The sequence below is a fragment of the Columba livia genome, chromosome 1, assembly GCF_036013475.1.
Source record: "Columba livia isolate bColLiv1 breed racing homer chromosome 1, bColLiv1.pat.W.v2, whole genome shotgun sequence".
NCBI classification, from domain to species: Eukaryota; Metazoa; Chordata; class Aves; order Columbiformes; family Columbidae; genus Columba; species Columba livia.
Window position 1 is genome coordinate 95,986,351 of NC_088602.1, and position 19,604 is coordinate 96,005,954.

The window sequence follows — 19,604 nt, forward strand, 5'->3', positions numbered from 1 at the left end:
GCTACTGCAATAACAAAAGCCAAGCCAACAAAAAGATACACACAAGCACAGCCATTACTCAGGATCAGCGTAGAAGCAGGAGTACCTCTTATGAGTTTACTCTGAACACCGATGCTTCACAAGCTCTGCCTGGCTGGGCAGTGGAAATACGTCTCAGGCTGGAGCCCAGAGCAGCAGCTGCTACTGTGCAGGTACAGGCTCTACCGACCTCTCAGCACAAGTGAAGCTCCTGTCCCACACAACCCTTATCACTGGCTCAGGAAGGACTCTGTACTTGTGCCAGGTCTGCTCCTAACATCACTATAGCACCTGTGTGCCAAGGAGCAATGTCTGATGCGCAGCTGCCAGCTGCACCCATGCTCCGCTCCACCCCAAGCTTCCACTAGAAGCAGCCAACAGGTTTCTTCACCAATCCATAGCCTACTCCCAATTAGCAAAGGACAGTCTATCCCCACACAGATATGTGCTGCATGGAAAACCAGCACATCCAACTGATGGGAATAAAAAAGTACACCTGGTTGCTGGGGCTCTTGGTCACGGCAGGAGAGATCCTGCTGCTCAGTTATCTGGGCAACAACTTCAGGAGGATTTTGGTCACCGAATCTGGGCACCCTGGCATTCCTCCACAGCCTGTCCCAAGCACTGCCCTCCCTGACTCCACTGAGTGTCAACAGCACGATCCCTCCTAACACCCGCTGCCCCAGCGAGGGGCCAGCACTGCCCATCTGTGGCACAAGCTGGGCCTTCCTCTGCTATGGCTTTTGGGAACTAAACTTATGTAACAAAACAGTTAAATGTTTACACAAAGGCCCAATGCTGAGCACGAGTTTGGGTAATGTCCTGAAAACACTGTAAACAATACAACAGGTATTCAGGGCAAACCAAGAGTATAACCATGTAAAACAAGCCAGAGAAAGTGCATCATAGGTTGATGTCAAAAATGGTTTTGCTTTTTGTGGATGTTCTGTGCTATTCCAAGAGGTCTACGTCCAGTTATTTTTAGATAGTTTGTGTCCTGACAAGACTTTAATCCTAAATATGGTGAAATTAACAAATACTCTTCTTGGTCAACACCTGCATGTTCCAATACGTGAAGGACACAGCGCAGTAAGACCAGCTATACCGCTGTGTGACCTACTCCTCAAAGGCATTCGCCTTCTACGACCTTCCTGTGTCACATTCTGCACAGACAGCAGACCGATGACATGAGGCATTACAGAAGCAGCCGCATCAGTCTTGTTCTAGGGGCCGTCAGATGAGAATAGCAACAAAGGGGCGGAGAAACCATAGTGGCATAAATGTTCAAGGTGGCAGGAGAAACTGGGAAGGTCCCTCAAACCCACCTCACATAGTTGATAAGGACACTGCATCTCATTTATTATCTGTATTAGTGTAACTCTCATTTTTGTAGCAAGTACTTTCATTTCCCACAAACCTCCTCATTCTTCATCCATCTTTCCTATGCTGAGCAGAATAACCTGCTATGCTCAAAAATAAACAGGAATGAGTAGCATATTATGTATCAAATACGCTCACACCTTAACATACAGGTGCCAAAAAGAGGACGACCTTGCATTAATATTTGCACCTTGTTACAACTTCCTGCGTAGTATTTTTTCCCCCTTCCTACTTTACAGAAAGCCTAGGAAAGGAAGAACTGCACCAAAATGGGTTTAACAATTCTGATTTGCAGACATGTAACTCTTCTCACCCTTAGACTTCAAAACTCTGCACAAATCTCAACTGTATTTCCCAATAATTTTTCAAATAAATGACATTATACCACCCACTCCAGCTGGTAAACAGAGTCAAGAAGTGAGAAGGGCCATGCCAGCTGACATGATGGGACTGAAGACAGACTTCAGAGTTTTTTGCCCTCATCTGCTGTTGTTCTGGGCCATGTCTGATTTTTCTCTTTTTCTTTTTTCCTCAAGCATTTGTATGAGACAGATATTCCTACCACACACACTTAGGTCCTTATCTTGCAAAGATCTTCAAAGCTTCTGGGAATTCCAGATATTTTTATATAAAACAGAGATCAATCATAGAATGTTCTGAGTTGGAAGGGATCCACAAGGATCATCGAGTCCATCTCCTATCCCTGCATATGACAACCCCACAGTTCACACCATGTGTCTGAGGGTGTTGTCCAGTCTCTTCTTGAACACTGTCAGGCTTGGGGCCGTGACACCGCCCTGGGGAGCCTGTTCCAGTGCTCCAGCACCCTCTGGGGGAAGAACCTTTTCCTCATGTCCAACCTGAACCTCCCCTGGCACATCTTCCTGACATTCCCTTGGGTTCTGTCACTAGTCGCCAGAAAGATCTAAGCAGTGAACGATCAGGCAAAAACCTACACAGAAGAAATTAGATCACAAGCACAGAGCCTAATTCTGACTGCAGAAGAAGAGAAGAAAACCAGAAATTTCTGCTCGTATAGTTAACTGAATGATTTTTGTACCTGAGAGTAGAGCCCACAACTAAGCACACAAACTCCAGTGGCAACACAGGCCTCCTAATACTTTTCAAACTCGAGGGAACCCAAATGCAGACACTGAGGGGCTGCAGCTTCACAGGTATTTGCTTGCAGAGCATGACATGCAGCATGACTGTCAGGGAATCGCTCAAGCCATAAGCTATCAAAAAATGTAAGACCTGATATAAATGCATACTTTCCTCTTATAAACTGCTGACAAAAAAAATATAGGCTCCTGTGGCAAGTTGTGTTTGATCTTGCAAACTGATTAAAAAAAATAGGAAAGAATAATGAAAGAGATAAACCCAAGCTGTACTTGAATTTAATAACCAAAGTAAAATTGAAGTTTCCCTTTCTTCAGTTTTCCATAAAAATCCTACAGTGGGGTTCTACTAATGTGAATAAGTAACTTGAAAACACAAGTGGATGGGTACTGGAAATACATGTGTGCTAGCAGAATGCACTTAAAACTACCCTTTGTTATTTCTTCATGGTGTAAGTCTAATTTGTTCACACTACTGCTCAAAGTCGTTGGAAACTATCTGTCACAATACCTTGTAAACTACAGCGAGGCCTTGTATTTCTAAGAAATTATGACCACTCTGTCAGTTATCATAAAGAAGGGGAACAACTTCTGTATAGTTAGGGGGGGCAGAGTGGGTGTTGAATTCATGCCACCTGCCCTTTCCAACACTTGCTGCCACCACGTTCACCCAGCCTAGGGTGAACTTACACACACGCCAAGTTTAACAAATGTGAGCAGAAAACGAGCGTATTGCAGAAAAAAATCTGTGTGTATGAAGCAAAGCAGACTGGGGCTTCTCTTCCTTCAGTCTTGTACCCAGCACACCACATCTTCTTCCCGAAACGCCGGTTCCCATCCTCGGTGATCGACCCGCTCCCTTCTCCCAGCACCCTCCCACCTCTGCATCGCGCCCCCCTAGCCCTCCCCGAGGCGGATCCGCGCCCCGCCGGGGCACCCCGAGCTCCCACAGCCAGCGCCTCGGCAACCGCCGCCACGGGGCCTGGGAGGGAAACGGGGCGCGAGTCCCAACGCGGCCGTTTCCCTCACAGGCCACGCGCCCTCCCTAGACCAACGGCTTTACCGGGCACCCCCCGCCCTCGCCGTGACACAACCCCAGCGGCTCGTCTCGCAGCCGCCACGGGGGCTGCCCAAGCCCGCCGGAGCCTCCCAGCGCCGTGGGGCCCGCCTGCGAGTGTGCGCGTGGGGGTGTGTGAGGCCCGGGCGCGGCCCCGCGCCCGCCGCGGGCACAGCCGGAGGGAGCTGAGCGGCGGGACCGCGCGGCAGCCGCCAGGAGCCCGGCGAGCGGCAGGGCCTGGCCCGGGATCCGGGAGCGGCTCCGCCGGGTTTTGCCTCGGACCCGCCTCGCCCCCCTCCCTACCGCCCTCCCTCCGCGCGCCGCGGCCGCTGTAACAAAGAACAGGCGGCATGGAGGAGGAGGCGGCGGCCGCGGGGCCGCAGCCGCCGCCGCCCCGGGAGCCCTCACCGCCGCCCCCGCCTCGGCCCCGTGCGCCCTGGGGAGCGGCGGGGCGGCCAGCGGAGGCGCGGCGGGCCGGGCCAGGCCGGGGCGGGGAATCCCACGTGGAAGGTGCCGCGCGTGGGCCGGGAGACGGGGGAGAGGGGAGCACGGCGGGTGGGAGCGCGGGGAACCGGCGTTACCTGCCTGAGAATGGCCAGACCCGGATCGGATCCGGACTCCGGGTTCCGATCCGCTCCGGAAACCACGCGCCACCGGAAGCCGGTGCGACCGGCCGCAAAGCACGGTGGGAAGTGTAGTCCCCGGGCGGCGGCGGTTGGGGAGCGGCAGGGAAGGGGCGGGGGTCGGTGGCGACTCTGGCCTGCTCGCGGCGACTTCATCGCGCTGGGTCGCCGCTGTCAGGGCTGCGGCGGATCCCCCGGGCGGGTACAACACTGTGCGAGGGGCGGCCGCCCCCACCCGGCCGGTTTCGCCGCACCGCCGGCGCGGCGCTTCGGCCCTGGGCTAGAGAAAGAGGAGGAGGAGGAGGAGGAGGGTGCCTGCCGTTGAACTTGACTTAGCGACCCAGGTTGCACAAGCTGTTTTTTCCCTTCCCGTGCTAGGCAGTGCCAGCCGCAGGGCGGGAGTCCCCTGAGCCGTCTGTTAGAGGGCAATGAGGGATCACGGACATGCCATGTCAGGCGCAGGGCTGGCTGGCTGCAGGCCCGGTGGGTTTTCTTCAGTTAATTCCTGAACGAGCACCTGAGCACCTGTGTCCTCCGTACCCACGCTCCGCTGAGGCAAACGTGTTCAGCGCTCCTCAGTCTGGCCTTACCTGGATGTTATCAGGGCCGAGCCCTGCTGTGTTCATAGCAAACAGCATGGCCACATGTACCACTCGGGAACGGGATTTCACTGAGACCTGGCGCCCAGGAAACAAAGGATGTGGACTCAGTGCCTGCAGCTCAAGGGGATTCAAACCCCCAGTTTGCGTTGTGGTGCTTACCCCTCTCGCAGTTGAAACTTGCGCAGCACAGCAAAGAACTCCCCTCCAGGGGAAGAAGAGGCCAGGGCCAAGAAGTACATATACTTTTTGTATTCAAGAAAGATGCCCCAACTCTGGCAAAAGGAAAAACTCAGGTAAGAATTGTCACCTACAATGAGTCCCCCCAACACCTTGTGCAGTGCTCCCTGCACTGTGACTGGCCAGTCCCCACAGTAAGAGCACCCCTGAAGATTGAAAGATGCTCTCCAGGGAATGTGCTCCTCTCATGGCCACATCTTGAACAGCTGGCAAAGGCCAGACCTTTTTGTGTTTCTCACCCATCCCCTGTCCCCTTCTGCACAAGGTACCCAGTTTCAAGAGGAAGGTGTAGAGACTATAATGATTCTCTTTTTTTAAGTGCTTGGGTAACTGAAAACAGTGCAGCTTTTGAATTTTGAAAATGATGCTGCTTGGCAAAACAATGTTAATTTAAGGAGGGGGAACAGTTTATTCTTTAACAATGACTGACCAGAAGTTTTCAATAGGGGAATTTTTCAAAGATCTCACTGCATGTACAGGTCATTTACTTTTTCAAAGACGGAAGCCAGCTGGCCTTTAGTTTTGTGTAGTTTGCTTTTACTTATTTTCCCTGTACATCTCAGTGCATATGCACATTCATCATGTTGTCTTAGGGCCTTCACACAGGTTTCTCCAGCATCTGGTGCACAAGGGTGGCTATCCTGCTTGCAGAGTATTCACTTTGTCAGAATAACTATTAACTAACTCAGAAAAGTTATCTGTACGTTTCCTAGATGAAGCAGCCTGGATTTACAATGCATGGGACTCTGGATTCTGCAGCTCCAAAATGATTTGCGTATTTTTTTGGTCAGTATTTCTGCCTTTCTGCAGAGCTAACAGACTGTGAACTTACATCAGGTAGAGAGATGAAAAAATAAATGAAGATCCCTTCCATTCATTGTTAAGAATTATGAACTGTAGGAAAGAATATGGTGCCAGACTTAGCGCTACACCTATTGCTGCTCTCACTCTGATAGGCCTTGTCACTTTTGCTAGTGTACACGAATGGCATCACACAAGTTGATAAACCTCACCCAAGATTAGAGCAGAAAGGAAAAGTAAGAAGGATTGTTGGGAGACTATTAAGAAATTTCAGCTAAGCACTTCAAGAATATAAAATAAGGTGTAGAAACGTGGGCACTAACTCCCAGTAAGGAAACATACCATTTCCTTGTAAAAGAAGGTATAACATTCACTTTGAGAAGGGAAATAAAAACACTGTCGTGGCTACTTTTCATGTGAATGCCTATTTTTGGTGGTGTTGGGTTTTGTTGGTTTGGTTTGTTTTGGTTTGTTTTTTTCCCTCAGTCTGGTGGGGCTTTGTGGCAGCATTAATTTAGAACAAATCTTTTTCAGTAAAATGATCACAAGAGAACCTTATTTCCAGGCTGTACTCATTTTAGTACTGGTGTTTTCTATATAGGATCTAGGCCCTAACACTCCTGACCCTTTGTCTCCCAAATGACAAATGTTTTCAGGATAATGCATCATTACTGACGACAGAAATAAGGAGTAACCACAGTGCTTTCTTCCATGAGATTCCCACCCAGTCCATGTTTCTCAAAGAACAAGAAGGGGCTACCTGATATGGCCAAGGTTATCAGGAAAAAGCCAGTGTCAGCACAGCATAGGTGGAGAATTCTGCTCCTGAATAAACATGTAAATGGACTATGTTAAGCAACTGGTAAAATTAATGGAGGAGAGTAGAAAACCATCTGTTACACTTGACTAAGTATGTAGGACAGCACACTGCACAGAGACAACTGGCTTTTATTGTATGTACAACAGTAGTTATTTCTTTAAAAAATCCTCACGCTTTTTAGTGATATAATAAATCTGTACAACACAGACTTCTTAATTGCACCAACTTAATTTTGTGTACACACAAAGAAAAAAATACCACAGAAGAAGTGACTATCACAGTTGAATGCTAGAAAAAAAAATGTTTTACCCCACCTAGAATATAAGAATATAATACATTATTGGGAAATACAGAGTTACAGTATTGGAAAGACCTCAGATCCATCCTTCCCAGCTATTTTCACACCATGACATCACCTTGCATAGTAGCAGTTTGGATATCCTGAGTGAAATTATATTATTCACCCTTATCTTAAAGTAATTACCTTGCTATATAGTTAGAGTTGTTTGTCAACAAGACTGTGGCTTAGCAACATACAGAAACATATGCTGACTTTAAGCACAATAGTAAATCCACTTAGGTTCTGTGGAGGTCAAAGCCATGAGGTCAGTTGTTCCCATTCAGACTGGGAATGTCTTAGCCCAGAACTACAGTATACTTAATTCTGTACCAGGATAAGCACTTAACTCAACCTTCACCTCTACAATTAAAAAAACTGCAATAAACTAAAATGAGAAAGACAGGTGCCTCCCACCTTGTATAGAGCTCTTGCTGCTTGTAACACCTGGAGCTGAAAAAGGTGTTAAAACAAGAGCAAGACTCTTCTTTTTCTTCCCCATACACATTTGGTAGCATTTTATGTCATTGACTTTGCTTTTTTCCTATGATATTTTGCATATCAAGAACACCAAAACTTTACAAGAAATACACCGCAGAAAGCTTTTATTTGACAACCACTTAGAACCAGCGAGAAGATGCAGTACACGAAATGCTGCAAAATTTCACTAATGCTCAAAGCTGGTATCATTGCTGGGCAATAGAACTCCCTGAAACAAGCAGCGCTGGAAGCCAAGTCCTCCCAAGAGCCAGACAGTAACTACAGGTCTGTATGACCTGCAGCCCCAACCTCTCTCCCAAACAAAGAGCAGGGGAAAAAAATAAAATCTATCAGAAAGCCTAAGAATAAAGCCCAGTATTTATGCCTGCACAGATCATGACCTGTCCATCAAGCCAAAGAAGATTGCCAAAGGTACTTTACTTTTTAAAAGAATATGAACTTTTTTCCATGACAGCATTCCTTTTCCTTTCTGCTGCCTAAGGTTCACAAGTTTAATATATAGTTAGGAATGAAATGACTTGTCATTTCTTCCTGGGGTGAACTGGATATGAAATAGTGGTGACCTAGGACACGCTCCTCTTTAAAGTGACTTTTAAAGTGATCTCAGACACTTTAAGAAAGTTAACTAAGTTGTATTCACACTTGAGATTAGGTAGTTTTATTGCTTTCATCTACAAAGACAAAATGAATTCTTACACTATTTACTTGGTCAAAATTCATACTAAAGCTAAGGCAAATCTTGGTGAGGTAAGGATGCAGGTTGTCTCCATCAAGGCAAATGAAAAGCTAAAATACCATGAAGCAAAACAAACCACAAACACAGAATAAGAAGGTTCAGTTATGGGCAGGAAAATTCTTTAGAAAGGAAAAGCAAGCCTTCATCTCTTAGTACTCATAAAATAAATACCCCACCTTCTTTGCTGTAGAGAACATCCAGAAACACAGAAGTGTAAGAAAAGGGGCAAAAAGGAAGACAGATTTCACAGGTTATTTCCAAGCTACTGTTCTAAAGTAATTAAACTGGAAGACAGAAAACAAGAAGTCTTCAGTGTAATATCATGCAGAGATTTGTTCTGCTGTTCAAACATGTAGTTATTAAAATTGTGAAGACTGCAAAACATAAAAGAGCAAAATTATTCCCTCCAATATCCCTCACGCAACTGCACAGGAAATATTTAGCACTGACAGGGTACATTGCAGTGTTAGTTACGACAGTCTACAAATCCAGTCATCCCCACCCAAACCTGTAGTGTAGCTTCCACTGGTTGTCAGGACCCAAGTCAGGCTGAGCCAAATACTAGTACACAAAAAATGTACGTACTCAGATCTCTTGATCTTAAATAACAACCTAATCATCTCAGAAGAGGGGAATGGGATTGAACATTATGGGCCTTTGGGTTTGTCACAACCCAGCAACTCAATTCTCCCTTTGTGTTTAGCACTTGAGCTTGTTTTTACAATAGGACATAAACTATTTGTAGAGGAGTAGGAAGAGGTGAGGAACACACCAGCCAGATGTGGAAGTCAAACATCAAACCAAATGATGTTTATTTTCCTGAGGAGTAAAGGCAATTAAAAACCAAGATTCCCTTTTTACCCCAAATGCCTTGCTTTCCTCATCTTAAGCCCAAATCTTCACACAGTTTGCAGTATAGTTCCCACCATCAAGACATGCATTTAGGCAATCACCAAGACCTTAAGAAAAGGAAACCAAAAACCACTTCAGTGTCTATCTGTTCTTTGGGATAAGCTGCAAGCAATCACTACTCCTGCGTTCTGCAAGTTATTCAGTGGTATTTCCACCCCATTCTATTAATAAGGTACATTATAAAGCTTCTGTAAATTAAAGTTGCAGTTCAGTAATTTAAGCAGACTTCAAGTAGTGTTACGTGCTCTGTTTACATTCCCAATTCCACAACTCCATTTTCAGTGTAAGGGGGTGCTGCCCATGGAGCTCAGTCTCACTTTGATTTCTTCAACTCAGTGACCAGTGGTTTTTTCCTTCAGTGAACAAGAGGGAGCATTTAAAACATGGCAGGGATCTGATGCCCTACCCTGCCCCATCATGCAAAGAGATCCTAGCAAAGTCAAGAGAAAAAGTGTATGTTGAGAGAAGGTAACATCAGGTTTTTTAATGTTCATATCATGAACCACTGTAAAACAAATGTAAAACAAATGAAGAAACTGAACTACTTTGTATTAAATTAACAATAAACAAAAACGTTCAAGCACATTCAAGCTGGACAAAGCTGTATTACTGAACTGGGATTTCTGAGCACATTTCAGCTCTAGAAGACTCATTTGTAACCAATTTTCAAAACAGAGAATTTAAAAATGCCTTCAAGTGTTTTCATAATAAGCAGCATGCTTAAATGTACAACTATTTGACAGTCTGGACTGCTGTACTACCACAGTGATTTTACGAGGTTTCACATAAAAGTTATTTTTAAGCAGCAGGCTCAGTTAAAAGATTTTGGCAGTTAATTTCTTCTAATCTCTTTGTTGGTAAAAAAGAATTCAAATCCCTTCTACTTTTATATTCTTTGTAAAAGCATTTATCAAGGAATCTAGAGTTCATAAGAAGTTTTGAAACATGTTTCTGTTCTTCAATGACTTTCTATTTTTGAAGAATGGTTTAAGTTGAAAGTCCAAGTACCTGCCAAAGTGTTGGATGTCTTATGGGAAGGAAATGCGGGGGGGAAATCACTGTTGGCAAAGCAGGCACAAATCTATCATCCATTCATGTTGGTAATTTAGATGGAACGAATGCTTTTCTTGGCTAAAGAGAACAGGCTTGGTCCTTTGTCCTCAGCAGGAACGTATACGATGGAAAAGTACAGGTATGCATAAAAGATGGTACCTGTGAAATACTGACTGACATTTCACTCTTCTTAATAGCCACAAGAAGAACTATGCCTTTACTTTCATCAGTTTTTCCTTTTAACGTAAAGGAGCCAGCTGCAATATTTAATAAGGGAAAAAGTAAAAAACCTCACTCAACCAACTGCTCACCACCTGACAACACTGGTAGATCTAGAAACCGACTAAGGGAACTGTTATTGTTTTTTCTCAGTATGTGTTTGGCAAGTAAAAGAAGCTGTCTAATGAAAAGCAGTATAGGGTTAAATATGCCCTATTCATCACTTACTGCTCCTAGCCTTGCATTTGATATGATGGTTAATATACTTGTCTAACCAGTACTTAGAAAGAATTAGAGCCCCTAGGATAGGTTTTTACATTAGCAATGCATCTTCTTACACAGGGAAGAAAAGCTACATCTAAGCATTTGTAAATGTTTTCTTGCAAGCTGACTCAAAAAAAAGTTCTGTTTTTTTAAGCATAACTTATGCACAGAACATTAAACAATATGCTAAGTATTTGCATAATTTATTGATTTATGGCTAATATCAAAGGCATCTCTCCACCTACATGGACTGAGCAGTTATTACAGCAGGCTACAGTTATTACAGTAGGCTATCTTAATCAGCATTTCAGTTCTGCTTCTGAAAACTCACCCATTTCCAAATTACAATACAAACTGGATCTGGGTCTCTTTTCCCTTTCAGCCTGACTAGAAAAACAAGTTAAGACTTGCGTTGCTGCTATTCCAGGCCGCAGTAAGGAAGCACAGTGATATCTTCTCTCATTATAGTGGTTCCCTCATATATAGAAGGTATGATGTTTCAGTTCTTAGCTCCCCGTTAATGTAAACTAGGTGCTCACACACAGGTCTTCCCCATCTGCACCATTCCCCATCCTCCCTCATCTTCTACAATAAACCACATGGTCCTCCAAAAGCCGCCACGATACAACTAGCGCTGCTTGTATTTGGAGGAGCAACTTTATAATCAGAGAGAAAAAGCATTCTAGAAAAATAAACAAAAAATTCAAGCTTTCTCTTTATTCCTGGACCACTGTATTAATGAACATCATCTTCTGCAGGTCATCAGCCGTATTTGTATTCTCTAGCACTGCTCTGTAAACAAATGGTCAAGTGATGTGCAAGCATCCCAGCAGAGAGTGTTCAGTCTTGTACGTATGGTTCTGCCGAAGCACCATTCAGTTTGTTCTTGCTTTTGTTTTTGGAAAGGAGCTTTCTGTTCAGAATACGTGAAAGCGTGCCTCCCTTCTTGCGCGTTTCCTCTGACAGTGGCTGTTGCAGGTAGACAAGATCGTTGTGTGATTGACTCATTCCTGGGTCCTTCTGATGATGTCGCCGGCGGAAAAAGAGCTTTGCGCTTTTTTTCAAAATCCCACCTGCAGAAACAGAGCAGAGGCACAGGACACTTTAGACAGAACAGGCTGCTTTCCTCTTGGAGCTCAGCTTTAACTGTAACTGCAGCATGACTGAAAAAACCTTTGGTCTTAACTTTTCCAGTTTAAGCATCACCCTGGTAACTATTCAAATGATGTTAGAAATCTAAGAGCGTGGTGAATCTAAAGTGCGAATATGTACGGTTTGTAACTTAGAGCCCATAATTATATGAGTTCCACCTTGGAACACGTGATTTCAAATACTGGCAAACGCGAGCAATCATCATGCTTTCAGACAGAGGCACACATACATACAATACATGCCTCTGAATCTTCCCTGCCCCACTGTTACTCCAGCTCTCTTCCAAGTGAACACCACTGAGAAATTTAGACTCCACGGAAGTATGTATTTCTCTGCTTCTCCTCATTCCATGCAAGTACCATGCAAACTGAATCATGACAGTGGCAGCTCTAGATCTACACATATCAACACACTTGTACAGTTAGCAGAAATGTTCAGGAGAGAAGAGCTCACATATATTGCTAGAGGAGCACTAAAGAAAAAAGGAATTTTCCTTCAGTTCTTTAAGAAATGGTACTGCTGATAAGGAAGGAAAGCTACTGTGAAACGTGCCTGTGAGCCATCAGATATTAATCTTCTGATTTCAGCTTCTCAAGTCAATCCACACATCTTGTGGAAGTCTCCTTCCTTACACTTCACTAGTTTCTAAAGCTCATCTGAAAGCTATGGTACTGTTCAAACATACACATGCACAGCATCTGGTGTGGGTTGTACACTGGGTTCTCACATGTCAAACAGGCATATCCAATCTTTCCAACACAACAGAAGTACAGTGTATTTTATAAAAAGAATGAAATAGAGGAAGTAATGTTGTTCTTCGTTATTTCAGAGATCAAGGGAGCTGAAGAGATTGGCCCGTGATGCAGAACATGATGGTGGCATTTTGAGGTGAAGGACACTGTTAGTGCCAGAGAACAGTTACTTGGCAGTCACCCTGCATGCAGTAGGCCCAGACAAGCCAGACAGCACATATTCTATACAAATTTGGTAGCACCACCAAGAAAAAAAATCACTAAGCATCTGTTATTTTAAAATCCTGTTAGGAACAGCAATTCACTTCAAGCAGATTAAAAATAATATTATATCTGCTTCAAATAGGTTCAGAAGTTTGCTGAAATCCCTTCTGTGATAAATTAGGTTGCTTTATTTTGTTTTATTCCTTCCCTTGATCCCATGTCAAACCTATGATGCAGCCAAGGTAATTGCAGCTGTCATCTCACCAGGGACTCGGGACTCATGTTGCCAACATCAGGCACCAGTACGCTTCTCTCTTTGCAAGCCTGGGTTGTTTTTACAGCCACTGTTTCGCCAGATTCCACCTTCCCCTTCCATGTGCCCGATGTGCAAGGCAGCTCAGTGGCAGCTGGCAAGGACACCACTCCAGGCTACCAGCCACACTCAGCCTGGTGTCAGCACATCAGCCCAGTGTTAAAAGACCAACAGTTTTGTGCAGAATTGGGTAGTGTCATTGTCTAAGCGGCACCAGCCAATGTGAACACAGGAGGACCCAGGTAGCAAGCCAACGCAGGAGCCTTCTGGCAGTCAGACTAGTACATGAGGACAGTCATCTCGCTGGCAAAGCTTCCACACCTTCTTCCTACAGGTTTCCCCTATGAGGTTTCCCAATTTTTTATCAGTTCAGCTGTTAAATCTTGTCACCACATAGTCTTGATTCTGCTTTTCCCTCCATTGCAAATGGATACAAAAGCAACAAACAGACTAGTTCTTTCATATGATTCTGTGCAATATATATAATTACATATTTGTTCCCTAAGGACTTGCACAGGCTGCATGTCATTTTGCACAGCAACAGCTGCAGAATAGGTATTTTGTGGCAGCTCTGTTGCATGCAGCCAGATGCTTCTTTGTGCAGACCACAGCACTTACAAACACGTGCTTGGGATTATTACTTTGTATTTTAAGGACTAAGCACTCAGCACTTGAGAAGATGTTCTAGCATGTTTTGTCTTGCTGCTGCTGAGACTCTTCTCACAGGGCACAACAGGATGGAGGCAGAAGTCAGCTAAAAGCAACTGGAACTCACAGATTTGAATCTTGACTGCTCTCCCACCACCCTCTGACTGACATTTTTGGCAAGGCAGTACCACTTCAAGCTGCTGTCGACAGCATAAAAGAAACAGTGTTCAACCCCATGATACTGACAGTTGTTAATATGCAAGGACTGGGGGGGATGAGTTCTTGCTGCTGTGTGGCTTTTGTTTTAGCAGTCAGCTGTTCCACCCAGCAGTCCTGGCTGCTGCAGCTGAAGCTGTGCCAGCAGAAGGAGTAGAGCAGAAGGGTTTATCCATTCCAACTGATTTTCCACGCTAGGAAACAGAACCAAATCAAGAATGCTGCAAAAATTACTCCGGCGGCCTGGGACAGCCCACTGCAGCTGAAAAACCGCAGGCAGCGCTTCCCTGAGAGCAGAACAGGCTCAGCACGAGCAGCAGCCCCCCTGACACAAAAGCTCCCTGTGTTCTCAGAGGTACTTAGGTTGTTCCTACCTGGAAGCTTGCCACATCTCCACTGACACCCATCAGTTTGGTAAGTGCTGCCTGGCAGTGGCTCCAGCTGCTGTGGAAGCATGCATCCCCTGCCAAGAAGGCAGGGCAGGGCAAATCACAAGCTTGGCGATGCTCGTGCTGTTTGCATGCTTACTTCTTGAGTTCGACAGGATCCATATGCCAACTCTGCCCCTAACACCAGGATATTAGCAGAGAGCATGTCAAGAGTGCTGTACAGACTGACTGGTCTTCACAGGCTCCTCTGCACTAGTTTGGGGTGTTCTGAAAATGCTTGTGGGGCTAGGATCACTTATGAATCTCATTTTTGTTAATGAAGGAAGACTTCCTTCCACATCTAGAAGGATACAAATAGAGATAGCTTCTTTCCATTTCTTCCCAACTTCCAAAACAGTTTTTATGCAGGTGGTTTTGTAATACCTGCTGAGGTCCTGGTAGCTCTACAGGTTAGACTAGAAAAGAGGTCTAGAAAACTGTAAGCAGCAGGTTGTAAAATAAGCTTTCTGCATATGCATATCCAGTTATGGGGTCACACATGGTTTGCATGAGCAGATGTTTGATTGATAACTAGATGCTACAGGAACGGACATGACGGAGAGAGATCAGGAGTGTACATCACCCCTCCAAGCCTTCCTTGTTGTCCATTGTGTGACCCACCTGGACAGCACAACCACCAGTAGAATGACTTGTCACAGCAGATGAGTCTGCTAAGACACCTGGGTATGGGAAGGTAATTTTGGAAGGAGGAAAGAAATGGATGGGGAAAGAAGAAAATGGGTGCCAAACTATGTTTTGCTTCTGTTTTTACAATGAGTGTACCATTATAAAGCTACATTTACTTAAAAAAATAAGACAAAAATAACTTACTGTGTAGGTAATTAACTCTGGTTGGCATAGTAGTCCTCTTAGTTTTTAAAAGGGAATGGGTAAGAAAGAGGAAGTCAGAAAAAAACATGCAAGAGTTAAAAAAAAGACAGTGCTAACTATAAGACAATACATACATAAGGCTTTTTAAAGCAGAAGGGGTTTGTTTGTTGTGTTTGGGTTTTGTTTGGATTTTTTGTTGTGTTTTTGTGTTTGGTGGGGTTTTGTTTGTTTGTTTTGTAGAGGGAAAGCATTTCACAAAACAGAAACCTTGAACTATTCAAAGCTAACGGAAGGCAGGAGGGTTGAAATGTTTTCCTATCTCGCTCCATAAAAGATACTCAGCTGTGACAAAGCAGAGATTCAAGACTTTCACAAAGAGACCTATATGTAAAGAAAGGGATTTGAGACAGTTTTAAAAAATATTTTTTCAAGATGAGAAACTGTCTCAAACATTAGAGATACTTTGCGCTTTTTAGCAGCTTTATACTACATTGTGTTAACAGGACCTTCAGAAGCCTGATCTCTTTGCAACATACTGCACAGGAAAAACAAAACTAGACAACAACTGACATACAAACTTCTACTTGTTAGTTTTAGAATAACAGATTAAAGAAGAGTCCAGAGGTTTTGCAAAGTCTCATTCAGCTTCCTAAACTTTTCCAGGCTCCAAATGAGACAAATCTCTTCACAACTAACCCCCTGCCCTCCCTCCAAACACACCTAAAACTTTCTAATGCCTGACCATCTATGTCAAACTGATGGCTGCTGTACCATCCTGATCTATCAGGTGAAGCAATACAACTGCAAGAAGGCCAGAAAACCTCAGTGCTCTAAGGGAAAGCCTTGCTGAAGAGGTCCAGTGTAGGCCTTACGTGAGGGCGGATCATGATAATCTAGTAATATACTGAAGTTTTGTAGTAAATCATTTTACAGTATCTCTGTGTAAGGAAAGAAAATAAAATAATAAAGTGAAAGAGGGACGGATATGGGTGAGAAACACAACACTTTTTGCAACTTCAACATCCAGCCCACGAGACTGGTGTGCCGTTCTGCTGTTCAGGGCACAGTCCACTGCACTGGCTCTTGTGTCAGCCTTCCTGACAGCCCCTGTGTTTACCACTTGGCCACAAAACAGTGCTACAACCTCAGAGGAAACACAAAGAAACATAAGACATTTTCAAACTGCACCTATCCAGGTGTGTAACTACATAAGCAAAATGATCAGACCCCTTATTGACTTATTAAACTACCCTTTATTCTATTTTCTTTAGCAAACTACATATAAATGAAATCAGTGAAAAGGGAGAAACTGTTCACAAGGCAGCTAAGAGAGTGTACTTCTGGTTTAGCTGTGATGCTTCCTGAACACACGCTTCAGTGAGGGCAGGGAAGTCTTGTGCTCAGAGATGTGAAGGAGAAGAAGAGAAGGAACCTACCAGAAAGCAACTGTGGAACCCTACCATTTTCATGTTAGTAATAAGGCTGCCAATATAGTACAAGTCCTTGTTTACAAGAACACAGATTTCATGGAGGAACTGACAATGTGGGTAGTTTTCTCTCTCCCAGATAACTGGGTTGGGCCTAGTGAGCTGCCCTTGAACACTGGGTAGTGATTAATGGGATGAAATTTAACAAGTCCAAATGCCAGATTCTGCACCTAGGATGGAGTAATGCTGGGCACAAGTAAAATTTGGGAGAGGAGTGGCTGCAGAGCAGCCCTGCAGAAAGAGATCTGGAGATGCTGGTCAACAGCAGAGTCAATATGAGTCAGCAGTGTGAGCCCTGGCAGGCAGGGGCACAGAAACTTTACCCTGGGGTACACCAAACGTGGCACAATCAGCCAGCTGAAAGAGGTGATTATGCCACAGTATTCAGTGGTGGTGTGGCCTCACCTTGAGTTCTGTGTGCAGTTCTGGCACCCCAGATTTAAGAAGGATGTGAAGGTCCTTGAATTTGTCCAGAGGAGGGTAACAAAACTGGTGAAAGGGCTGCAAGGCATGTCCTGTGAGGAGCAGCTGAGGGGTCTGGGTTTGTCTAGTTCAGAGAAAAGGAGGCTGAGGGGCAACCTCATTGGTTTCTACAGCTTCCTGAGGAGGAAAAGGGGAGAGGGAGGTGCTGATCTCTTCTCCCTGGGATCCACTGATAGGACGTGTGGGAATGGTTCAAAGCTGCATCAGGAGAGGTCTAGACTGGACATTAGGATGGATTTCTTTACCAGAAGGGTAATCAAACACTGGAACAGGCTCCCTGGAGAACTGATCAACACGTCAAACCTGTCAGTGTTTATGAGGCACTTAGACAATGCCCTTAGTAACAGGCTTTAACTTTTGGTCAGCCATGAAGCGATCAGGCAGTCAGATTAGACAACTGTTGTAGGTTCCTTCCAACTAAAATATTCTATTCTATTCTATTCTATTCTATTCTATTCTATTCTATTCTATTCTATTCTATTCTATTCTATTCTATTCTATTCGCCTTCCTGTTTCCTGATGGAGGGGAATGTAAGAGAGCCTGACTGCACTCTTTATGCCTGATAGTAAGACAGATTCAACCAACACCACAATCACAAGGAGTTTAAATCAGTAAGAAAGGATGAACTACTACAGTGTCACATGACACTGCTAATTACATAGAGAAAGCAGTCATTCACTCAAGCAGAGGTAAGGATCACATACCTTTAGATTTTTTCATGCTCCCACTTTCTGAAACACTTAATGAGCTCCCAGATATTTCTTCACAGGTCTGGTCTAAGAGCGTGTTGGTGTCCCACTGTTGGCTGCCGTTCTCCAAAACCCAAGCCCTATGGGCACTTTGCTGTGGGTCAGTATCAAGTACTGCTTCTGAAGAACCTAATGATAGCTTTTCATCAGAGGTGACTTCTGCAACAGCTTCTTCCACAGCGGGTGGTACTTCTTTGCAGGAGCTATCCATGGCTGCAGCATAGTCCATCATCAGCGCAGCTTCACTGTCCTGAGATAAAGAGGTCTGCCCCGTGAAAAAAAAAGACAACACTGACACGGGCTGGTCTGCTGGAAAAAACAAGCCTCTCTGTAAAAGTTCTATTCTTTGCTTTTCTTTACACTTTTATTTGTGTTGCTCAGGGCTATCAGAAAGCCACTTCAAGTTTCTTTAGCTCTACTAAAGGAGAGGAGCGTATAGCCAAGTTTTAATCACGTAGTTAAAGCCACATGACTGGGAAAAAAAAAAAGTACATGCCTCCAACTGCAAATAATGGGATTCTTTCCTACATGTGCTGCTGTAATTAAGTTATCTGCATGCATAGACAATCTTTTGGTCCTTTTGAGAAAAGATGTTTATTTGTAGAGGGACTTTTTGTCAGCTGCATCAGGTAAACAAAAACCCATGCAGTTCCACTGCCTCCATTTCCCAAGTAGATACAGCTGGCACTGTGGCAGCTGATCCTCATTTCCTGCCTCCCATCACAGCACAGTGATGATGAGGGGATCCATGCCCAATGGCTCCATTTTCACTCAGGGATCTTTAGGGGTCCTATGCATAACAGCAAGACTTGATAGCAAACGTTCATACAGCAGCCTGCAGGGAAAGGACTACAGACAGACACCAAGATGGTGTCCCATCAGATGGGAGACTGAGGCTGTGGATGAAGAAAGTCTTCAAGAATGCAGTGTACCAAGTGAGAAACAGTCTTTTGTTTGCCCTCCCTCTGGAACAGAGTCTGGAGGACTAGGAGGTTTTTTGGAGGGTTTTAACAACTTTTGAAAAAGTAGAAAAATCTTTTTTTCTTTTTCTGTTCATCTTCCCTCCACAGGCAAAATACAGAGGACTAATTATCCTCTGTTCTCACCTAAAATGGCTTTCCCAAATTCCTAATCATGCCACTCCCATTCAAGGATACCATTCCTTTTTAGTTAGGCTGTCAAACTTAACAATCAAAAACCAACACCCTCCCCAACAAACCCATCCTGATATGGCTTAACTTGAAACAGTTACTGAAACAAACTGGCACACAGACCTAGATCCTGCAGAGGCTGCTGAACGGGAAACAGAAGAACGCATGTAAATGTCACAATCAGTGGAGCTAGGTCTTTACAGTACTAAGCATTAAATGTAAGTGTTGTTTTCTGCCCTACCTTGGACACCCCTGATATGATAATGGTGCTTTTCTTTCTAGGAGACTTCAGCTTCTGCTTTGCAGACTCACTTAACTGCCGAATGGCTGCTTCTGCAACAGGATCGGTGCCATTCAGCACCAGCAGTTCTGAAAAGAAAGCATTATTTCAAAGGGAAGAAAGAAAAAAAAAAGGAAAAAATAGAGCAAAGAGAGGCAGAGTTTGTTCTTGACTCAAGAACTCAGAGAAATTAGTTGAAATGGTATAAACACCAGGCATACCAAAACATCT

The 19,604-nt window shown here is 44.5% G+C and overlaps 2 protein-coding genes across 8 annotated transcripts in view; both read right to left on the reverse strand.

Moving 5' to 3' along the window:
- Positions 1 to 4,577, reverse strand: part of PRDM15 (PR/SET domain 15) — a 40,195-nt gene extending 35,618 nt beyond the window's left edge. Inside the window, exon 1 of one of the 5 annotated variants that reach the window (XM_065068586.1) lies at positions 4,159 to 4,577. The gene's annotated coding sequence lies outside the window, so the exon portion shown is untranslated. Of the gene's footprint in view, positions 1 to 85; positions 4,102 to 4,154 lie in introns of those variants that run through there. The other 4 variants (XM_065068595.1, XM_065068568.1, XM_065068573.1 and 1 more) reach the window with 4 other exon arrangements.
- A 2,187-nt stretch (positions 4,578 to 6,764) lies between these two features.
- C2CD2 (C2 calcium dependent domain containing 2) overlaps positions 6,765 to 19,604 on the reverse strand; it is a 43,324-nt gene continuing 30,484 nt past the window's right edge. For 2 of the 3 annotated variants that reach the window (XM_065068642.1, XM_005514882.3), the window contains exons 12-14: positions 19,335 to 19,462; positions 17,898 to 18,207; positions 6,765 to 11,751 (exon numbers count right to left, since the gene is read on the reverse strand). In XM_065068642.1, coding sequence (XP_064924714.1) covers positions 11,519 to 11,751; positions 17,898 to 18,207; positions 19,335 to 19,462 — 671 coding nt within the window. In that variant the 3' untranslated portion in view covers positions 6,765 to 11,518. Of the gene's footprint in view, positions 11,752 to 15,222; positions 15,260 to 17,897; positions 18,208 to 19,334; positions 19,463 to 19,604 lie in introns of all 3 variants that reach the window. The other variant, XM_065068647.1, reaches the window with a different exon arrangement.